A 16,287-nucleotide genomic window follows, 5' to 3' on the forward strand; every position below is an offset into this window, starting at 1 on the left:
ACTGCCACTGTAACGTCAAAACATGAAGGTTAATTCCTCAAATTGCACTTTTATCTGGTTCCGTGTAGCGAGTCGTTTGTTTAAAGTCGCTTTTGTTTATTAAACTTGGGTCAGTAGAGGGTGCCACAGGACAACCAAACGTGTTGACAAACGTCTTCCATTGGACGTCTGGGATCACATGACAACTTTCCCAAGAGGCAGCAATCAACATCAAAAGTGGCTCATGAATAATTAATGAGTTGCCTGTATTTCTTTTAATTGTCTTTAGCCCAGTAGAACTGAGGCCATCAAAGGGACTCCACAGGGAATGAGCTCCGCCTCCCGAGCACATATTTTTAGCGAGCGGCTGTCAGTCAAGCGTCACACGATTGGTCGCTCTGTCAGCGCCTCATAGAAGATGACAACATTTTTAGGACATTAATACACAGTTCAAAGCACACTCCCCCTCCTCACCTGCTGGGGGAAGCGCAAGAGAAACTACTAGAAACTGATGGGGTTTTTTTAACATGAGTGGAAACCTGTATGTCTAGGTAACTAACTGGCTAACTCACTGGCTGGCTGACTAAAAGACTAACTAGTTCACTGACTGACTGACTAATTGATTAACCAACAAACTGATTGACTAACCAAATAAATACTTACCTAAATGACTAACTAATTGTCCAACTGATTGACTGGCTAAATAATATACTGCCAACATACTACATGACTAAGTAACTGCCTGACTTACTGACTACGAAACTGTCTGGCCAACCAACTGACTGACTCACTGGCTGTCCGATTTACTGACTAACTTAACAATTGACTAAGTGAATGACTGATTAACTGACTCACAGACTAGCCACTACCAAACTGACCAGCTGACTAACTGCCCATCATAATAACTAACCACTGACTGACTAAATAATGAACCAACTCTCTCACTGCCCGACTGAATGACATACAAACCAGTTGATTGACTGCCTAACTAACTACCGACTAGCTCACCGACTGATAACCTGTCTGAATAACCGAGTAACTAACTGATAGACTACCTCACTGACTAACCAACTCGTTGACTGACTAAGCAAGTAACTGATTGACTGTCTAACTGACTAACCAACTGACCTACTGATAGACTAAAAACCTACTAACTCAATTGACAAACTAACGGAGTGACAAATAAGAAAAGCTCGCCTCCCACCAGCATTTAGGTAATAAGTTATTTGAGTTGTCAGATTTGTCATCGGGACTTTTTGACAGCGGGAAAAAATTCTTCCTGCAACCCGTCTGGCGACCTCTCACCTTTTGCTGCGCCAGTTCCCGCCTACGAGCGAGACGGCGGCGGAACAGTGGGCGAGGGGCCGCGGGGGGCTCGGGGTCGAGCGGTGTCGTCTCCCTCCCAAATCGCGAATCCAGTCAGACGGCGCCCACACAGCCCGAGCGCTTTTTTTCTTTTTCTTTTTTCCCTCGCAGCCTCGAACGCGACGCGACGTGTCGGCTGACCTCCTGCTGCTCGCTCACCAATATTTTCATTTTCTTGTTTTTGCTATTTTCAACTTTTTACTTCGGATTTGGAAAACTTCTTCCCTTGACGCTTCACACATGACTCATGAATGCTGCATGTTGAGAGATGACATTTCATATTATGTAGCTTAGTCATTTTTTTCCCGTTCTCTATTAAAGTGTTCCCTCGCTATAACGCTGTCTCGCTGTATGGCGGATTTTTTTGGTGCACTTTTGCATGCATCGTAATGTACCTCTTTTATAAAATTTATGAAGGTAAAGAGATAAACGTGAGAAAATGTAAATGCCTCGATGGGAAAAGTGTATAAGTGTGGTGAGGGGTTTTAGAGCCTTAAAACATTTATCATAAAAGTAAAACATAAAGCTAACTACTTTGCAAATTTCATTTATTGCGAGTATTTTTTGGAACCGAACCCCAGCAAAAAAACGAGGGAAGACTGTATTAAATGTTTTATATTTACAATTATCCTTACAGTATACCGGTTCCATCTGTCTTCTACTTCCCCACCGTCTTACATTCAGTCACTCCTACTCACTTTCTCACTCCCATTTCCTCGCACTCCTACACCAGTCTCACAAATTCTCACGATCCCTCTCATTGCCTCTACCTCACTTGCTCACTCACTCACTCACTCCCACACTCATTCATTCTTTACTACTTCTACTATCCCACTCTCGATTTCACTCCGTCTCACCCTCACTCACTCCCTCCCAGTCTCACACTGACACCCCTGCTTGCTCCCACACTCCCTCTCACTCTCTCACACTCTTACTTCCACTTGCTTTCATTCGCTCGCTCACTCTCACAGTCACTCACTCCATCTCTCTTACTTCTACTGCCTCACTCTGTCAACCTCACTCCCTCTCCATCTAAGAGACTCACTCTCCCCCCCCCCCCCCACACTCACTCACTCACTCTCACTCGCTTATTCCCACTCATTCACTCCCAGATCCACTCCCCCACTTGAATCGAGTAACAGTCCATCGCACTCCTGGCTACCCCACTTTCCCCAACTCAAACTTATTCGCTCATACACACTAACTCTCCCGCTGCGACTCACCCTTTCAAACTCACCCTCACACTACCCTCACTCTCTTCCATTCTCTCACTCCCACATTCATTCTCTCCCACTTGCTCACGCTCACCCATAACTCCTCTACAGCAGCAACAGGCCGCCGGTGAATTTTAACTCTTTGACTGCCAAAAACGTTAAATAACGTTTGGTAAAATCCTATGGAGGAGTGCCAAAGACGTTAAAAGACGTTTGTTCCAAAACAGAGGTGAAACTAACCATTTTCTATTGTTGATTACTGAAGAACGGAATAAGGTAGAAACAAACTTTTTTTTTCTGATGAAAGATGAGAGTCCAATCTTTCATTTGGTAGGTTCCATGTGTTTATAGCAATAGAACACAATATTGTGTGGGCCTTGCAAAATCAGTCAAAATCCATTAAACCAGCTGGGAGCGAAGGGGGTTGCTTCAGTAAAAATGTCTGCGAGTGAATGAGTGAATTAGTTGAGGCCAAGAGCAGGTCATGACCGAGACTTTAAGCAATTGAGACCAAGACCAAATTGTGATTAAGACGCTGATGAAGTTGACAGACACGCAGACCTAGTCAAGACCAGGATTTTGAGGAAGTTGAGACCAAGATCTATTCAATATCCAGATTTTTAGGATGTCGTGACCAAGTCAAGAACTTTAGGGAGGTTAACTCATTCGCTCGCAGCCATTTTGACTGAAGCAATGCCCTTCGCTCCCGGCTCTTTTACTGGATTTTGACAGATTTTGCAAAGCCCACAGAATATTGTGTTCTATGGCTATAAAAACATGGAACCTCCAAAAAGAAAGATTAGAGTCACTTCTTTCTTTAGGAAAGTACTATCTGTTTCCGTTTTGCAGCAGTTAGCATTAGAATATAGCTAAGTTTCATCGTTATTCAAAAATCTGCTTTGAACTGTGGGTAAATCAGCTTGTTTTCAACAAGGCCCTGGTTGTTCTCTTCTACTCTGCTGCCACCTGTTGGCCATTTGTAATTCCTACCATTGCTTCACTTGTTCTTTGCCGTTTGGAGGCTGCATCAAAGCCTTCTGTATGCTCTAGCATGAAAAAAAAACACATTAACTCTTTGACTGCCAAAAACGTTAAATAACGTTTAGTAAAATCCTATGGAGGAGTGCCAAAGACGTTAAAAGACGTTTTGTTTCAAAACAGAGGTGAAACTAGCCATTTTCTATTGTTGATTACTCAAAAACGGAATAAGGTAGAAACAACTTTTTTTTTCTGATGAAAGATGAGAGTCCAATCTTTCATTTGGCAGTATGTGTGTTTCCATAGTCCAAACACATAATTTTCTGTGGACCTTGAAAGATCAGTCAAAAATGCTTAAATCGCCTGGCACCCACGGCATCCCTTTTCTGAAAACGTCTGGCAGTCAAAGAGTTAATTAGGTGGAATTCATTTGAAACAGTGCCGCCCTTTTGACATGTTCAAATAGAACCGCCTCCTCATCATATCTTGACTCGACGACGTTTTCCGCAAAGGTTCAGGAAAAGATGCTAAGTAGAGGCACTCCCTCGTTCACTCTCACGCGCACTCCCACAGCTGTGTAAACGAAGCGCTCCTCACATCTCCGCCGCTGTCCTTGAGTCCCGCAACGTTTGGATGTTGGGACAGACGCGCAACGGCATCCAGAGGCAGTTCCAGGCCCGTGTTGGCCGGGACGCTGTACAGGATCACTGGAACCGCGCTGCCGTCTGCCACCTGCAGGGGAGACAAAGGGACAAAGTCTATCAGGGGTGGGCAAACTACAGCCCACCCACCGTTTACATTTCCATGAGTTGTGGGATATTTGTTCGAAGAATTTATCCTTTTTTGCTCTCATTGTTAAGTTAAAATATTTTTGTTGTTGTTGTATTGATTTATCTAATAAAATAATTGAATAATGAAATCCAAATACATTTTTACGGTATAAAACTGCAAATGCACATTTTAAACGTTTTCATTTTATAATAATATGACAACACAATAACAAAATAATGTTTAAAAATTTGTCAAATAAGAATAGCTCGAGCCAGCCTTTCACATTTTGTTATGAAGTGCGCTGACGCCATCTAGCGGTGAATGCCTGAACATATCACAAAGCAAAAAAAAAAAAAACTGTCCCAATTGTCAACTCATGACTGGAAAAACTGGTAAGAGTTACTGGGAAATGAAGGGAGCACTGAATGTTTTGTGTTTTTAGTGTCTGACCTTAGTGAAGTGCTGGACCAGAGCGTGGGCGTCCATCTTGCCTTTGTAGAAGCAAGGCGTCACCACCAGGACGGCGTCAGCACCGGCTTCCGACATTTTGGCCGTCAGCTCCAACGTGGCTCTCGTCGCTAAACGGCAACATCGCAACACATTTCAAGTGCTTGCACTCGGCTATGGTTAAGTGCAAATAAAGTTGATCCCCACGGTTCACGGGGAACAGGCACCGGGTTATTATTATTATTGTTGTTATTTAACCCCCCCCCCCTCTATTTTTTTTGTTTTCTAAATTATGATTAAACACTAATATACCTTTACAAAAATATGTGTTTAAATGTTGGCAAAAAATCTTCAATCGATGAATTTGTGGCTGCTAAACCACAAGTATGCGGGGGTCCACTGCACAGATAATTACCTAAAAAAATTTTAAAGTACGGAAACTGATATAAACTTAAATACAAAAGTAAAAACTTAAACTTTGTAAACTTAAAAACTATTTACTATTAATTATAGAAAAAACAGTGAGCCCCCACATATTGACTGTTCAGCAATCACTGATTTGCCCTTCTTCTTTTTATTTAAATTTTTTAATTAAACCTATCAGCCATTATTTGCTGAGAAACTCTATTGCTCAGACGCCATCTTGTGGCATCTTTGAGCCAAAGAACCAGGTTGAAGAAAGAGCAGCGCAGCTTCATTTAGTCAGTCCATAAACTTGTCTAATAGAAAAAGTGCTTGGCCGTCATCGTGTGGCATTTATAGGCAATTAAAAAAAAACATGGCTCGGTCCCTGTTCCACATAATTAGTCCGGGGAGACTGTAACCGTCCGTCCGTCTTCTTCCGCTTATCCGGGGTCGGGTCGCGGGGGCAGCAGCTTTAGCAGGGAAGCCCAGACTTCCCTCTCCCCAGCCACTTCAGCCAGCTCATCCGACGGGACCCCAAGGCGTTCCCAGGACAGCCGAGAGACATAGTCTCTCCAGCGTGTCCTGGGTCGTCCCCGGGGCCTCCCGCCGGTAGGACATGCCCGGAACGCCTCCCCAGGGAGGCGTCCAGGAGGCATCCGAACCAGATGCCGAGCCACCTCAACTGGTTTCCTCTCAACGTGGAGGAGCAGCGACTCGACGCTGAGTCCCTCCCGGATGACCGAGCTTCTCACCCGATCTCTAAGGGAGAGCTCGGCTACCCTGCGGAGGAAACTCATTTTGGCCGCTTGTATCCGGGATCTTGTTCTTTCGGCCGCGACCCACAGCTCGTGACCATAGGTGAGGGTAGGAACGTAGATCGACCGGTAAATCGAGAGCTTTGCCTTTCGGCTCAGCTCCTTCTTCACCACAACGGACCGATACAGCGCCCGCATCACTGCAGACGCTGCACCGATCCGCCTGTCGATCTCCCGCTCTAACCTACCCTCACTCGTGAACAAGGCCCCAAGATACTTGAACTCCTCCACTTGGGGCAGGACCTCCTCCCCGACCCGGAGAGGACACTCCACCCTTTTCCGACTGAGGACCATGGTCCCGGATTTGGAGGTGCTGATCCTCATCCCAACCGCTTCACACTCGGCCGCGAACCGCTCCAGTGAGAGCTGGAGGTCACGGCTTGAAGAAGCCAACAGCACCACATCATCTGCAAAAAGCAGAGATGCAATGCTGAGGCCACCAAACCGGACCCCCTCAACGCCTCGGCTACGCCTAGAAATTCTGTCCATAAAAGTTATGAACAGAATCGGTGACAAAGGGCAACCTTGGCGGAGTCCAACCCTCACAGGAAACAAATTCGACTTACTGCCGGCAATGCGGACCAGACTCTGACATCGCTCGTACAGGGACCGAATGGCCCGTATCAGGGGGCTCGGTAACCCATACTCCCGAAGCACCCCCCACAGAACTCCCCGAGGGACACGGTCAAACGCCTTCTCCAAGTCCACAAAGCACGCGTGGACTGGTTGGGCGAATTCCCACGCACCCTCGAGGACCCTGCTGAGGGTGTAGAGCTGGTCCACTGTTCCACGGCCGGGACGAAAACCACACTGCTCCTCCTGGATCCGAGATTCGACCTCCCGACGGACCCTCCTCTCCAGCACCCCTGAATAGACCTTACCTGGGAGGCTGAGGAGTGTGATCCCTCTAAAGTTGGAACACACCCTCCGGTCCCCCTTCTTAAAAAGGGGAACCACCACCCCGGTCTGCCAATCCAGAGGCACCGCCCCGATGTCCACGCGACGCTGCAGAGACGTGTCAACCACGACAGCCCCACAACATCCAGAGCCTTTAGGAACTCCGGGCGGATCTCATCCACCCCCGAGGCCCTGCCACCGAGAAGCTTTACCGACTGTGACCCCCTTACTCTATAAACACAGTATTTTGCCACGAGCTCCCTTTTCAGCACATCCATCCATTTTCCGAACTGCTTTTCCATACGAGAGTTTTTGGGAAGAAACATTTGCCCATCGATCCGTCGGGTCACTGACGAACACGAAAACGTTTCGCGCGCACACGCACACTAACGCACACTCGCAGCCGGACCCGGCGATGAGCAGCTTGTCGGCGGGCATCGAGCGTCGAACCCTCTTCACCACCTCCACGCGCTCCTCTTCCGTCAGATGAGGGTACTCGCCATTGGAGCCCTGCACAACCAGACCTGAACAAACGCAAAACACGCAACCAAACACTTTCTGTAAAATTATGTAAAATACTTCAGTTGAAAACATCAAATGTGAAGACAAATAACCTGAAAATGGTACCAAAAAAAGAACATTAAAGTGTTTTTAAAACCCCTGTGCGTTATTTAACCATTTTTGGGCTTTTTGTTAAAAAGAAAGAAAGACAGCATGAAGGTGTTTTGTGAAAAAACACCTTCATGCTCTCTCTCTAAGGCATCCATAAACCTCCTCTTTGGTCTTCCTCTAGACCTTTTTTAGTAAAAAATACAAAGGTAACTGTAAAGCAAGTAAAGAACATCAAAACATCAAACGGTTAAAAAATAATAATAATTATATACGCCTTTTAAACGTGACCTTACAACTTCCGCTGCTACCGGAAGTGTCGCAGCGCTCTTTTTTTTTTTTTTTTTTAATAATATATATATATATATATAAGCGCTGGAAATCTCATTCACGATTATGAACGTTTGTTGTTATGACGCTTCATTCTCTTCGCCTGACCTTTAAATGGAATCTTGGCGTACTTGCGGAGGTTGTGCTCCAACTTGTCGTAGTCGACGTCCTCCCGCTCCGTGAAGGGGGTCGCGATGGGAGGGTACACGCCGCTCAGGTCGAGCCGGACGCCGGCCGAGCTCAGGCTTCGGGCCCGGTTCAGTCCGGACGTCCGGCCTTGGTCGAGGCGTGCTAGTGTCAGCCAGCGGGACGACATCATCCGGGTCCCGGAACTCAACATGACGCCGGCGTACTACTACCACCACCACCACTTGCACTGCTACTTTTTCTACTGCTGCTGCTGCTACTACTACTAACTACAGTAGTCCTTGTTCTCCTTCTTGGTGTATTTGGACTGTGGTTCTTGTCAGTTAATGGATGAGCCGCCTGGTTAAATATTGACGACGGTTCGTGCTTTTTGGCTCGTTCGGTGCCTCAAACGTTGACTTGAGCTTGTTGACTTTTTTTTTTCTTCACATTTGAGCTTGGCAAGAAACGTGACACGCCCACGTGATACATTAGCGTCCCCAACATGACCAACATGAATAAAAGGTCAACAATAATAACAACACTATTAAGAAAAACAACCACGGCTGTAATAAAGTGCTGTACGTACAATTCAAAATCAAATGCCACCCCCCCCCCCCAAAAAAAAAATATATATTTCAAAAAACTTTGATAAGACTCGTTTTACATTTAAAAAAAAGGGTGAAAATTACGCGAAACAAAAAAAAATCTAGTGTGTGTGTGTGGGGGGGGGGGGGGGTCCATGATAAGGTAAATTCGCGGGTGCCAAACCGCGAGTATACTGGGGTCATGTTGTTTCCTTGAATTTGCTGCCATCTAGTGGTGAATTGTGTTTATCACAACTTGGGCATCGCAGAAGAAGCCCACCATCAAAGTGGACGAACGATATTGTTACAGAATGCACCGTTTAAGCCAAACAAAGAACGATTCCGTATTTTACATCAGTGCTTCCCGTGCAACCAGGAGCACGCGAGCACATCGTAGAAAAAAATAATTGAGAAGAACTGCTGGGAGATGAAATAAAAGGATTTTCATGTAATAATCACTTTTACGTTCTACTTTTGGAGAACATGAACGTTTCATGAGGTTCAAATTCTGTTGAATAGCCATTCAAAATTATGCCTGGTTTTAATTCATCTTCAATACATGCTTTATTTATTTGTTACTTTTGTAAGTTTCAAGTGATTTCAGTGACCACCATTGTGGGTTTGTCAGCAGTTTTGACCACCGTGTGTATAAAAGAGGGGAAGACAAGACCAAAAAATAAGGCAACCACGGTTTGACCCGGGGTCCGGGACGGTTGGCAACAGCCCCACCATGGGCGAGATTACAGGAACAAATAACTTGTTTTCCTTTTTTTTTTTTTTTTGCAAGGCTGGGCTTCTGTACTTGTTCAAATATACCTTTCGACCAAGTAGGCAACACTGTCAGCACATTTGTACTTGTTAAGAAGTAGGTGTAGTAAAGATTTTAAAAAAATGACGGAACAATCTCTCTATACCTAATTTAGTGGGTGCTGGCACTCCCCAAAAAGCAGATGGTTCACTACCTGGATGGTTCGCAAGAGTCGTCTTCATCATTTTCATCATCTTCATCCGAGCAAGGCTGATCTTGCCCGCCTGCGCATTTCACCCGGTAAAGCTACAACACATTTTTTTTTTTCAAAGAGCGCATTTCAAATGGACAGTGCGGAAAATGCGCAAACATACATTGATTATGATGTGGTTTGGTCGGTCAGAAAATAGGTAGCATTGTTTTCCAAAGTAAAAGCTGCACACTGCTTGTAAATGCAAGATGAAAAATGGAGAGAGCAATGCAAACAAAGTGCGAAAGTACGATTTATCAGTAGTCGTGTGTCGCCAGAGAGACTAATTGATCGCGTGCCAGTTTAAATAAGTGCTGGTTGACTTTGCCCGCCGTCGGTGTCCTGCGAGCAGCGTTCCGCGCACAACACTGCCGCTTTCACGCACATAATAGGCCGCTTATTCTACCAATAATTTTCGGATCTTTTTGCAATACTGTGCATCGCAATGCAATTGTTGTTGTTTTTTTTACACTGTGAAAACAAACGACGTACTTTATTGGATTGATTTTGCCTGCGACCGCTGACGAGCACGACATTTCGTCACGTTTTGAAATCAAGATCGTCCTCACTATAATCAAATTCAAACGACCCAAAAGCCAACGGCTTGCAATGAGAATCGTTTCAGCGATTTGTGACGTCACAAGTCAAAATGGTGGCCTTTTGCTGCGTTCGAGGAGGGTTTTGGAGTCGGATTGATCCAAATTGAAGTGTCCCATTCCGCCCTCAATGCGTTTTAGACAAATGTAAACAACAAAGATGGCCGTTTCTGATCAACTGTTTGTTGTTCTAATTAACGTCGTCGTTCCAAATGATGTTGTGTCACGTGAAAATAAGTCTCTTGTATTTATATTTGCCTCGAACGCTTTGAGGCCCGGAACTGACACAATCGGAGTGGGATCATTCCGATGACCCACTTTCCTTGAATGCCACATTTTTTTCACAATGAACCGACGCTTTACTGTCGTCGTAATTAGATTTGGGATGAATGTTTTGATCAAATGTTGCTTGACGACTATATGAACAATATATGTCTGTCTTGTATGCTAGTCGCAGGCGATACGACGTGGAAATGAAAAGCATTGTTATTGTTGAAATATCCAAAATGGCCGGATGTCCTGATTCTGAATTGTCATTAAGCAAACCTCTAAAATAGGCTCGATAACATTTTTCTATGTCCTTCTTCGAGACACAACATCATTTAAGCTTCAATTGACGAGGCCAATCCTGATGGCATTCGAATTCCGCATTCAATGATTATGTTTGTTACGACCAGATCTGCTCGGTGAACGAGAAGCAACACAAACCAATCGAGGGAGCCGGAGACCGCAGCCAATCAGGAAGGGGCGCGACACCAGGTGCCTCCAGGTGCATTTTCCCGCCGTCTGCCTCCATCCTGTCAACTTGCCACCCGTGCAGCGTCTTTTGATGGATTGCTGCCAGCGCCTTTGGCGGTCCCGGCGCCTTTGGCGGTCCCGACTCTTCCTGGTCTTGCTGGCGGCGGCCTTGGCGCTCCACTATGTGCGCTTTGCAGCCGTTTCTCCACTGCAGGCCAACTGCCCCCCCGCGTCGCCGCTGCTGGGTGAGGAAAGGCCGCGTGATCTGTCGCGCGTCATGTCATGTCATGTTCTTTTCCCTTTCCACGCGCGCGCAGTCGGGCCTCGGCCCGCCAGTCTCTCCAACCCGCTTGCGACTTTGGAGGAGATCGGCAACAGGAGCGCGTCGTTGTCGCCGGGCGGACTCTACCGTCCGCCGGACTGCCAACCTCGGCACCGTGTTGCCATCGTGGTGCCGTACCGGAAGCGGCTGACACACCTGCGTGCGCTCCTCGACCACCTGCATCCGTTCCTGCAGCGGCAACAGCTCCGCTACGGAATCTACCTGGTGGAGCAGGTGAGAAGAAGTCAGCATTCTTTCTTGGTTGGATCCCGTTGGAAAGATTTAACACTTCAAGTGATTTTTGGACCCGTTAAAATCAAATATCGTATTTTACTTATTAAAAGAAAATCCAGGGACGGCGCTACATGGAGGGTAGGGGATGTTATAGCCCCCCTCAGAAATTTTGATTAACCCCAGTTAAGCCCACCCAGCATTTTATTTGATATTTTAAGATGTACACTCCACAAAAATATAATAAAAAATAATATTTTTTATGACAACAAAAATATCACCATTTCTCTCAAATATTCTTCACAAGCCAGTCTAAATCTGTGATAGTGAGCACTTCTCTTTTGCCGAGATAATCCACCCCACCTCACAATGCTCAGAATATAAAGCCACTCTGAAAGGTGCAGTTTTGTTTTAAGGGGGTTCAGGGGACAGATTTTCCGAGTCCCCAGCAAGGTTTTTTAGCTAATGAAAAATTACGTTAACGAAATAACACAAAAAAGAAAATGCGTTTTAACTCATTCACTGCCATTGACGGTTATAGACGTCAAAAATTCATTTGAACTATTTCTATTAGTTTAACATTTTCCCCCACTTTTGCTCGCAAGAGTATCAAAACATAGACATTTTTTATTGTACGTTCAGAACAAAAATTGTGATTAATTGTGAGTTAACTAGTGAACTCATGCGATTAATTCCTATTCCTTCCGTCTCTCAGTGGGGGAACGGAACCTTCAACAAAGGCAGACTGTACAACGCCGGCGCGCGAGAAGCTCTCGGAGACGAAAACTGGAGCTGCGTCATCTTCCACGATGTGGACCTGCTGCCCGAGGACGACCGCAACACCTACGCCTGCAACAAAGATAGCCCCATGCACCTGTCGGTGGCCATTGACAAGTTTGCGTACAGGTAGACAGACGCGCCAATATTAAGATGGCCGCTTGAGATCAAAAGTGCGCCAACCCGTTTTTCCCGTAACTCGAATAAGGTTGGGAACATAAATAGTTGAAATTGAAAATGTCCACTTGGAAGAGTCAAATATTTTGTTGTACGAAGAATGTTTTTAGTCCCCTTTTGGATATCAGGAGTGGCATAGCTCAGGTGGTAGAGTGGCCAACTCGCAAGCTGAAGGTCGTGGGTTCGTTCCTAAAACAACTTTTTTTTTTTTTTTATGTACTCCAAAAAAATCCTTCTAAAATTGACTTAGAATTTCAGAGTGAAAAAGATTTTACTAGGTTTTTGTCCTGGGATAGTCCAATCCTCTCGTACACAGTAAAAATACTTTTGAGTCAAATTTAACTCTTTGACTGCCAGACGTTTTCAGAAAAGGGATGCCGTGGGTGCCAGCTGATTTAAGCATTTTGACTGATCTTTCAAGGTCCACAGAAAATTATGTGTTTGGACTATGGAAACACACATACTACCAAATGAAAGATTGGACTCTCATCTTTCATCAGAAAAAAAAGTTTGTTTCTACCTTATTCCGTTTTTCAGTAATCAACAATAGAAAATGGTTAGTTTCACCTGTTTTGAAAAAAAAACGTCTTTTAACGTCTTTGGCACTCCTCCATAGGATTTTACTAAACGTTATTTAACGTTTTTGGCAGTCAAAGAGGTTACTCTGAATATTTTACTCTCTCTAAGTGTAAATTTTACTCTGTTTAGAGTCGGACCAAAATGTACTCTACAAATTTGACTGTGTAGCCGCCAATAGGCAACGTGTACGAAACGCGAAAGAAGAAGGTCAGCGAATTTCAGGCAGCCAAAATGGCACTTCCTGTTTGTGTCCCCCCTCCCAGGCTGTTGTATCAGGGAGCTTTTGGCGGCGTTGTTGCTGTGACTCCAGACCAGTTCAGGAAGATGAACGGCTTCTCCAACCAGTTTTGGGGCTGGGGCCAAGAGGATGATAATTTCTGGCAAAGGTAAAAAAAAATTTTTTTTAAATAGTAGCGTGGAGTTGTCAATTCTGATGAGACTCTGGAGATTAATTTAAATTCTTAACTCATTCACTGCCATTGACAGCTATAGACATCAAAAATTCATTGAAACTATTTTCTAGTTTAAACATTTTTCCCCACTTTTGTTAACAAAAGTATAAAAACCTAGATTTTTTTTTCTTTTCTCTTCTTTTTTTTCTTGGCGATCTAGATTTTTTTTGTATTAGAACAGATATCAAATTTTGTGATAAATCGTGAGTTAACTTGTGAAGTCATGCGATTAATTACGTTTAAAAATGGTAATCGCCCGACGTCCCTAATAAATAAAAAAAATATATTTTAAAAAAATTATGATTAAAAATTTGAAAAAATAAATAAAATGTAAAAAAGATTATTAAATTAATTAATTCATTAAATGGAGGGGCGGGACCATTGTGGGTTCAAGCGGCCGCTGTGTTACGTAGGATACCTTGTGGTTTGCCCTCACCTCGCTCTCTGTGCAGACTTCCTGTTGGGATCACATGCGGGTCCAATCCAACTGTGAAGTGAGGAGCAGGCGAGTGCTGGCAAAAAGATGACGTGTCAATATTGATCAGGCAAGCGAATAAAACGCTAAAGCCGACGGTCGACGCACTCCGCGCCGTATTTGCGCAAATGTCGTGCTATCTTGGGGGTTTTTCTTTTTTTCCTTTTGACGCAGGACACATGATGTCCATGATTTAAAAAAATAATAATAAAAATTGGAATGTGGACTCGTCAGACCATAGCACACTTTACTACTTTGCGTCGGTCCAGAGAAGCCAGCTGCTTTCACTTTTAACTCATTCACTGTCATTGACGGTTATAGACGTCAAATATTCATTTGAACTGTTTCTATTAGTTTAACATTTTTTCCCCATTTTGGTTAACAAGAGTATGAAAACCTAGATTTTTTTATTGTACATTTAGAACAGATATAAAATGTTAACCCATGAAGTCATGCAATTAATTAAAATTTTAAATCGCCTGACGCTCCTAATTTTTAATAATCTTTTCTTTTCTTTAATCGCATCAGGCGATTACATTTTTTAATTGTAATTAATCGCATGACTTCAATAGTTAACTCACGATTAATCATAAATTTTACATCTGTTCTGAATTTACAATAAAAAAATCTAGGTTTTCATACTCTTGTTAACAAAAGTGGAGAAAAAATTTAAACGAATTGAAATAGTTCAATTTTTAATAGTCTTTTCTTTTCTTTAATCGTATCAGGCGATTACATTTTTTAATTGTAATTAATCGCATGACTTCAATAGTTAACTCACGATTAATCATAAATTTTACATCTGTTCTAAATTTACAATAAAAAAATCTAGGTTTTCATACTCTTGTTAACAAAAGTGGGGAAAAATTTAAACGAATTGAAATAGTTCAAATGAATTTTTGATGTCAATGGCAGTGAATGAGTTAAATTGTAGAGTTCCTCAACTTTGTGCAACTTTTTACAGGCATCAAATTCATTATGAAAGAATATTTGAAAAAAAGGAGGGGGGGGGGATGCAGTAACAGTCATCACATGAAATAACAACTTCATTGGAATTGGGCTTTGTGGTACGCCTACGATCACAAAACCTGACCGACAGCGCAACTAAATGAACAAGAAAGCAAACATGGAGGCAGCTGGGGGACAAAGTCCATCGTAGTCCAAAAATGTTGACAGTTCTTCTGGCACTTGGCAAAGAAAAAGACCTTCACATCTTTAAATAAGAAGAAAGCTGCCATAACATTACAGTGCGCAGTTTTTTGTGCATTTACGCGCTTCCTGTCCAGCAGCTCCCGAATCAGAACGCAACAAATCGATCCGTACATGAGAGAGAGCGCACTGACTGACTGACTGACTGATTTTGCAAGACCTGTTGACCTTCTTGCTCGTTCTCTTGCTGCACAAGCAGAGTGTTTCTGGCCGGCATGGAGCCGGTGCGCCCCCCGGAGGCCATCGCGCGTTACAAAATGATCAAGCATGAGAGAGACCCGGGGAACGAACGTAACCTGCACAAGTAAGCAAGCCTGGCTGTCCTTCAACATACCGATTGACCTTTGACATCAAACTGATTTGAACTTTCTAGCCTGGCGCTCCTGGAAAGGACCAAACTGGACTGGGGCTTTGACGGCCTCAATTCTGTGACTTACAAGCTCGTGTCCAAAAAGCGAGAACATCTTTACACTCACCTCACGGTGGACGTTGGAGAAAAGCCTCGGTTGTAACTCCAGGGGGAAAAAAAATGGCGGCAACTCCTCCTGTGTAGCATACATTTTTGAAGATGAAAGGACTATCTTGTTATTGCTTTATTGTCATGTTTTGTTTCCAGAGGTGCCAAATCCAGGTCCAGAAAGTAAAAATCCTGCCAGTTTGTCATTTTTTCTGCCACTCGATGGCAGCCTAATTGCATTTGTAAGATGGTGACAGCTCAGTGCATTTTCCTTTGCCTATTAACTCTTTGACTGCCAAAAACGTTAAATAACGTTTAGTAAAATCCTATGGAGGAGTGCCAAAGACGTTAAAAGACGTTTTTTTTTTTTTTCAAAACAGAGGTGAAACTAACCATTTTCTATTGTTAATTACTGAAAAACGGAATAAGGTAGAAACAAACTTTTTTTTCTGATGAAAGATGAGAGTCCAATCTTTTATTTGGTAGTATGTGTGTTTCCATAGTCCAAACACATAATTTTCTGTGGACCTTGAAAGATCAGTCAAAAATGCTTAAATCGGCTGGCACCCACGGCATTCCTTTTCTGAAAACGTCTGGCAGTCAAAGAGTTAAGAGCTATATCTAATCTGTAACATGAAGTAACTTGTGAAAATGTGCAAATTTAAAAAAAAAAATTAAATTTATTACTGCTAAATTTGTACGTGGACGTGTCTGTTGCGTTGCAACAGGAATTCCCCCAATACAGCCTTTCCA

General features: G+C 43.8%; 2 protein-coding genes across 7 annotated transcripts in view; one reads left to right on the forward strand and one right to left on the reverse strand.

Annotated features, from left to right (window-relative positions):
• Positions 1–9,757, reverse strand: part of hoga1 (4-hydroxy-2-oxoglutarate aldolase 1) — a 23,391-nt gene extending 13,634 nt beyond the window's left edge. The window contains exons 1-5 of one of the 3 annotated variants that reach the window (XM_077569847.1): positions 9,646–9,757; positions 9,486–9,577; positions 7,267–7,395; positions 4,758–4,885; positions 4,134–4,268 (exon numbers count right to left, since the gene is read on the reverse strand). In XM_077569847.1, coding sequence (XP_077425973.1) covers positions 4,134–4,268; positions 4,758–4,885; positions 7,267–7,395; positions 9,486–9,531 — 438 coding nt within the window. In that variant the 5' untranslated portion in view covers positions 9,532–9,577; positions 9,646–9,757. Of the gene's footprint in view, positions 1–4,133; positions 4,269–4,757; positions 4,886–7,266; positions 7,396–7,918; positions 8,377–9,485; positions 9,578–9,645 lie in introns of those variants that run through there. The other 2 variants (XM_077569846.1, XM_077569845.1) reach the window with 2 other exon arrangements.
• On the forward strand, positions 9,188–16,228 carry LOC144054656 (beta-1,4-galactosyltransferase 3-like). 4 transcript variants are annotated; one of them, XM_077569840.1, is made up of 8 exons: positions 9,188–9,350; positions 9,447–9,571; positions 10,795–11,100; positions 11,173–11,411; positions 12,124–12,314; positions 13,205–13,327; positions 15,274–15,381; positions 15,451–16,228. In XM_077569840.1, the coding sequence occupies exons 2-8, from the start codon at positions 9,490–9,492 to the stop codon at positions 15,587–15,589; spliced, it is 1,188 nt and encodes a 395-aa protein (XP_077425966.1). In that variant the 5' UTR covers positions 9,188–9,350; positions 9,447–9,489; the 3' UTR covers positions 15,590–16,228. The 4 variants fall into 4 exon arrangements, with proteins under 4 accessions (XP_077425966.1, XP_077425969.1, XP_077425967.1 ...); XM_077569843.1 differs by having other exon boundaries at positions 9,189–9,350; positions 10,816–11,100; XM_077569841.1 differs by lacking the exon at positions 9,188–9,350 and having other exon boundaries at positions 9,360–9,571; positions 15,277–15,381.
• Positions 16,229–16,287: the final 59 nt, after the last annotated feature.

The sequence above is a fragment of the Vanacampus margaritifer genome, chromosome 7, assembly GCF_051991255.1.
Source record: "Vanacampus margaritifer isolate UIUO_Vmar chromosome 7, RoL_Vmar_1.0, whole genome shotgun sequence".
Classification (NCBI taxonomy): Eukaryota; Metazoa; Chordata; class Actinopteri; order Syngnathiformes; family Syngnathidae; genus Vanacampus; species Vanacampus margaritifer.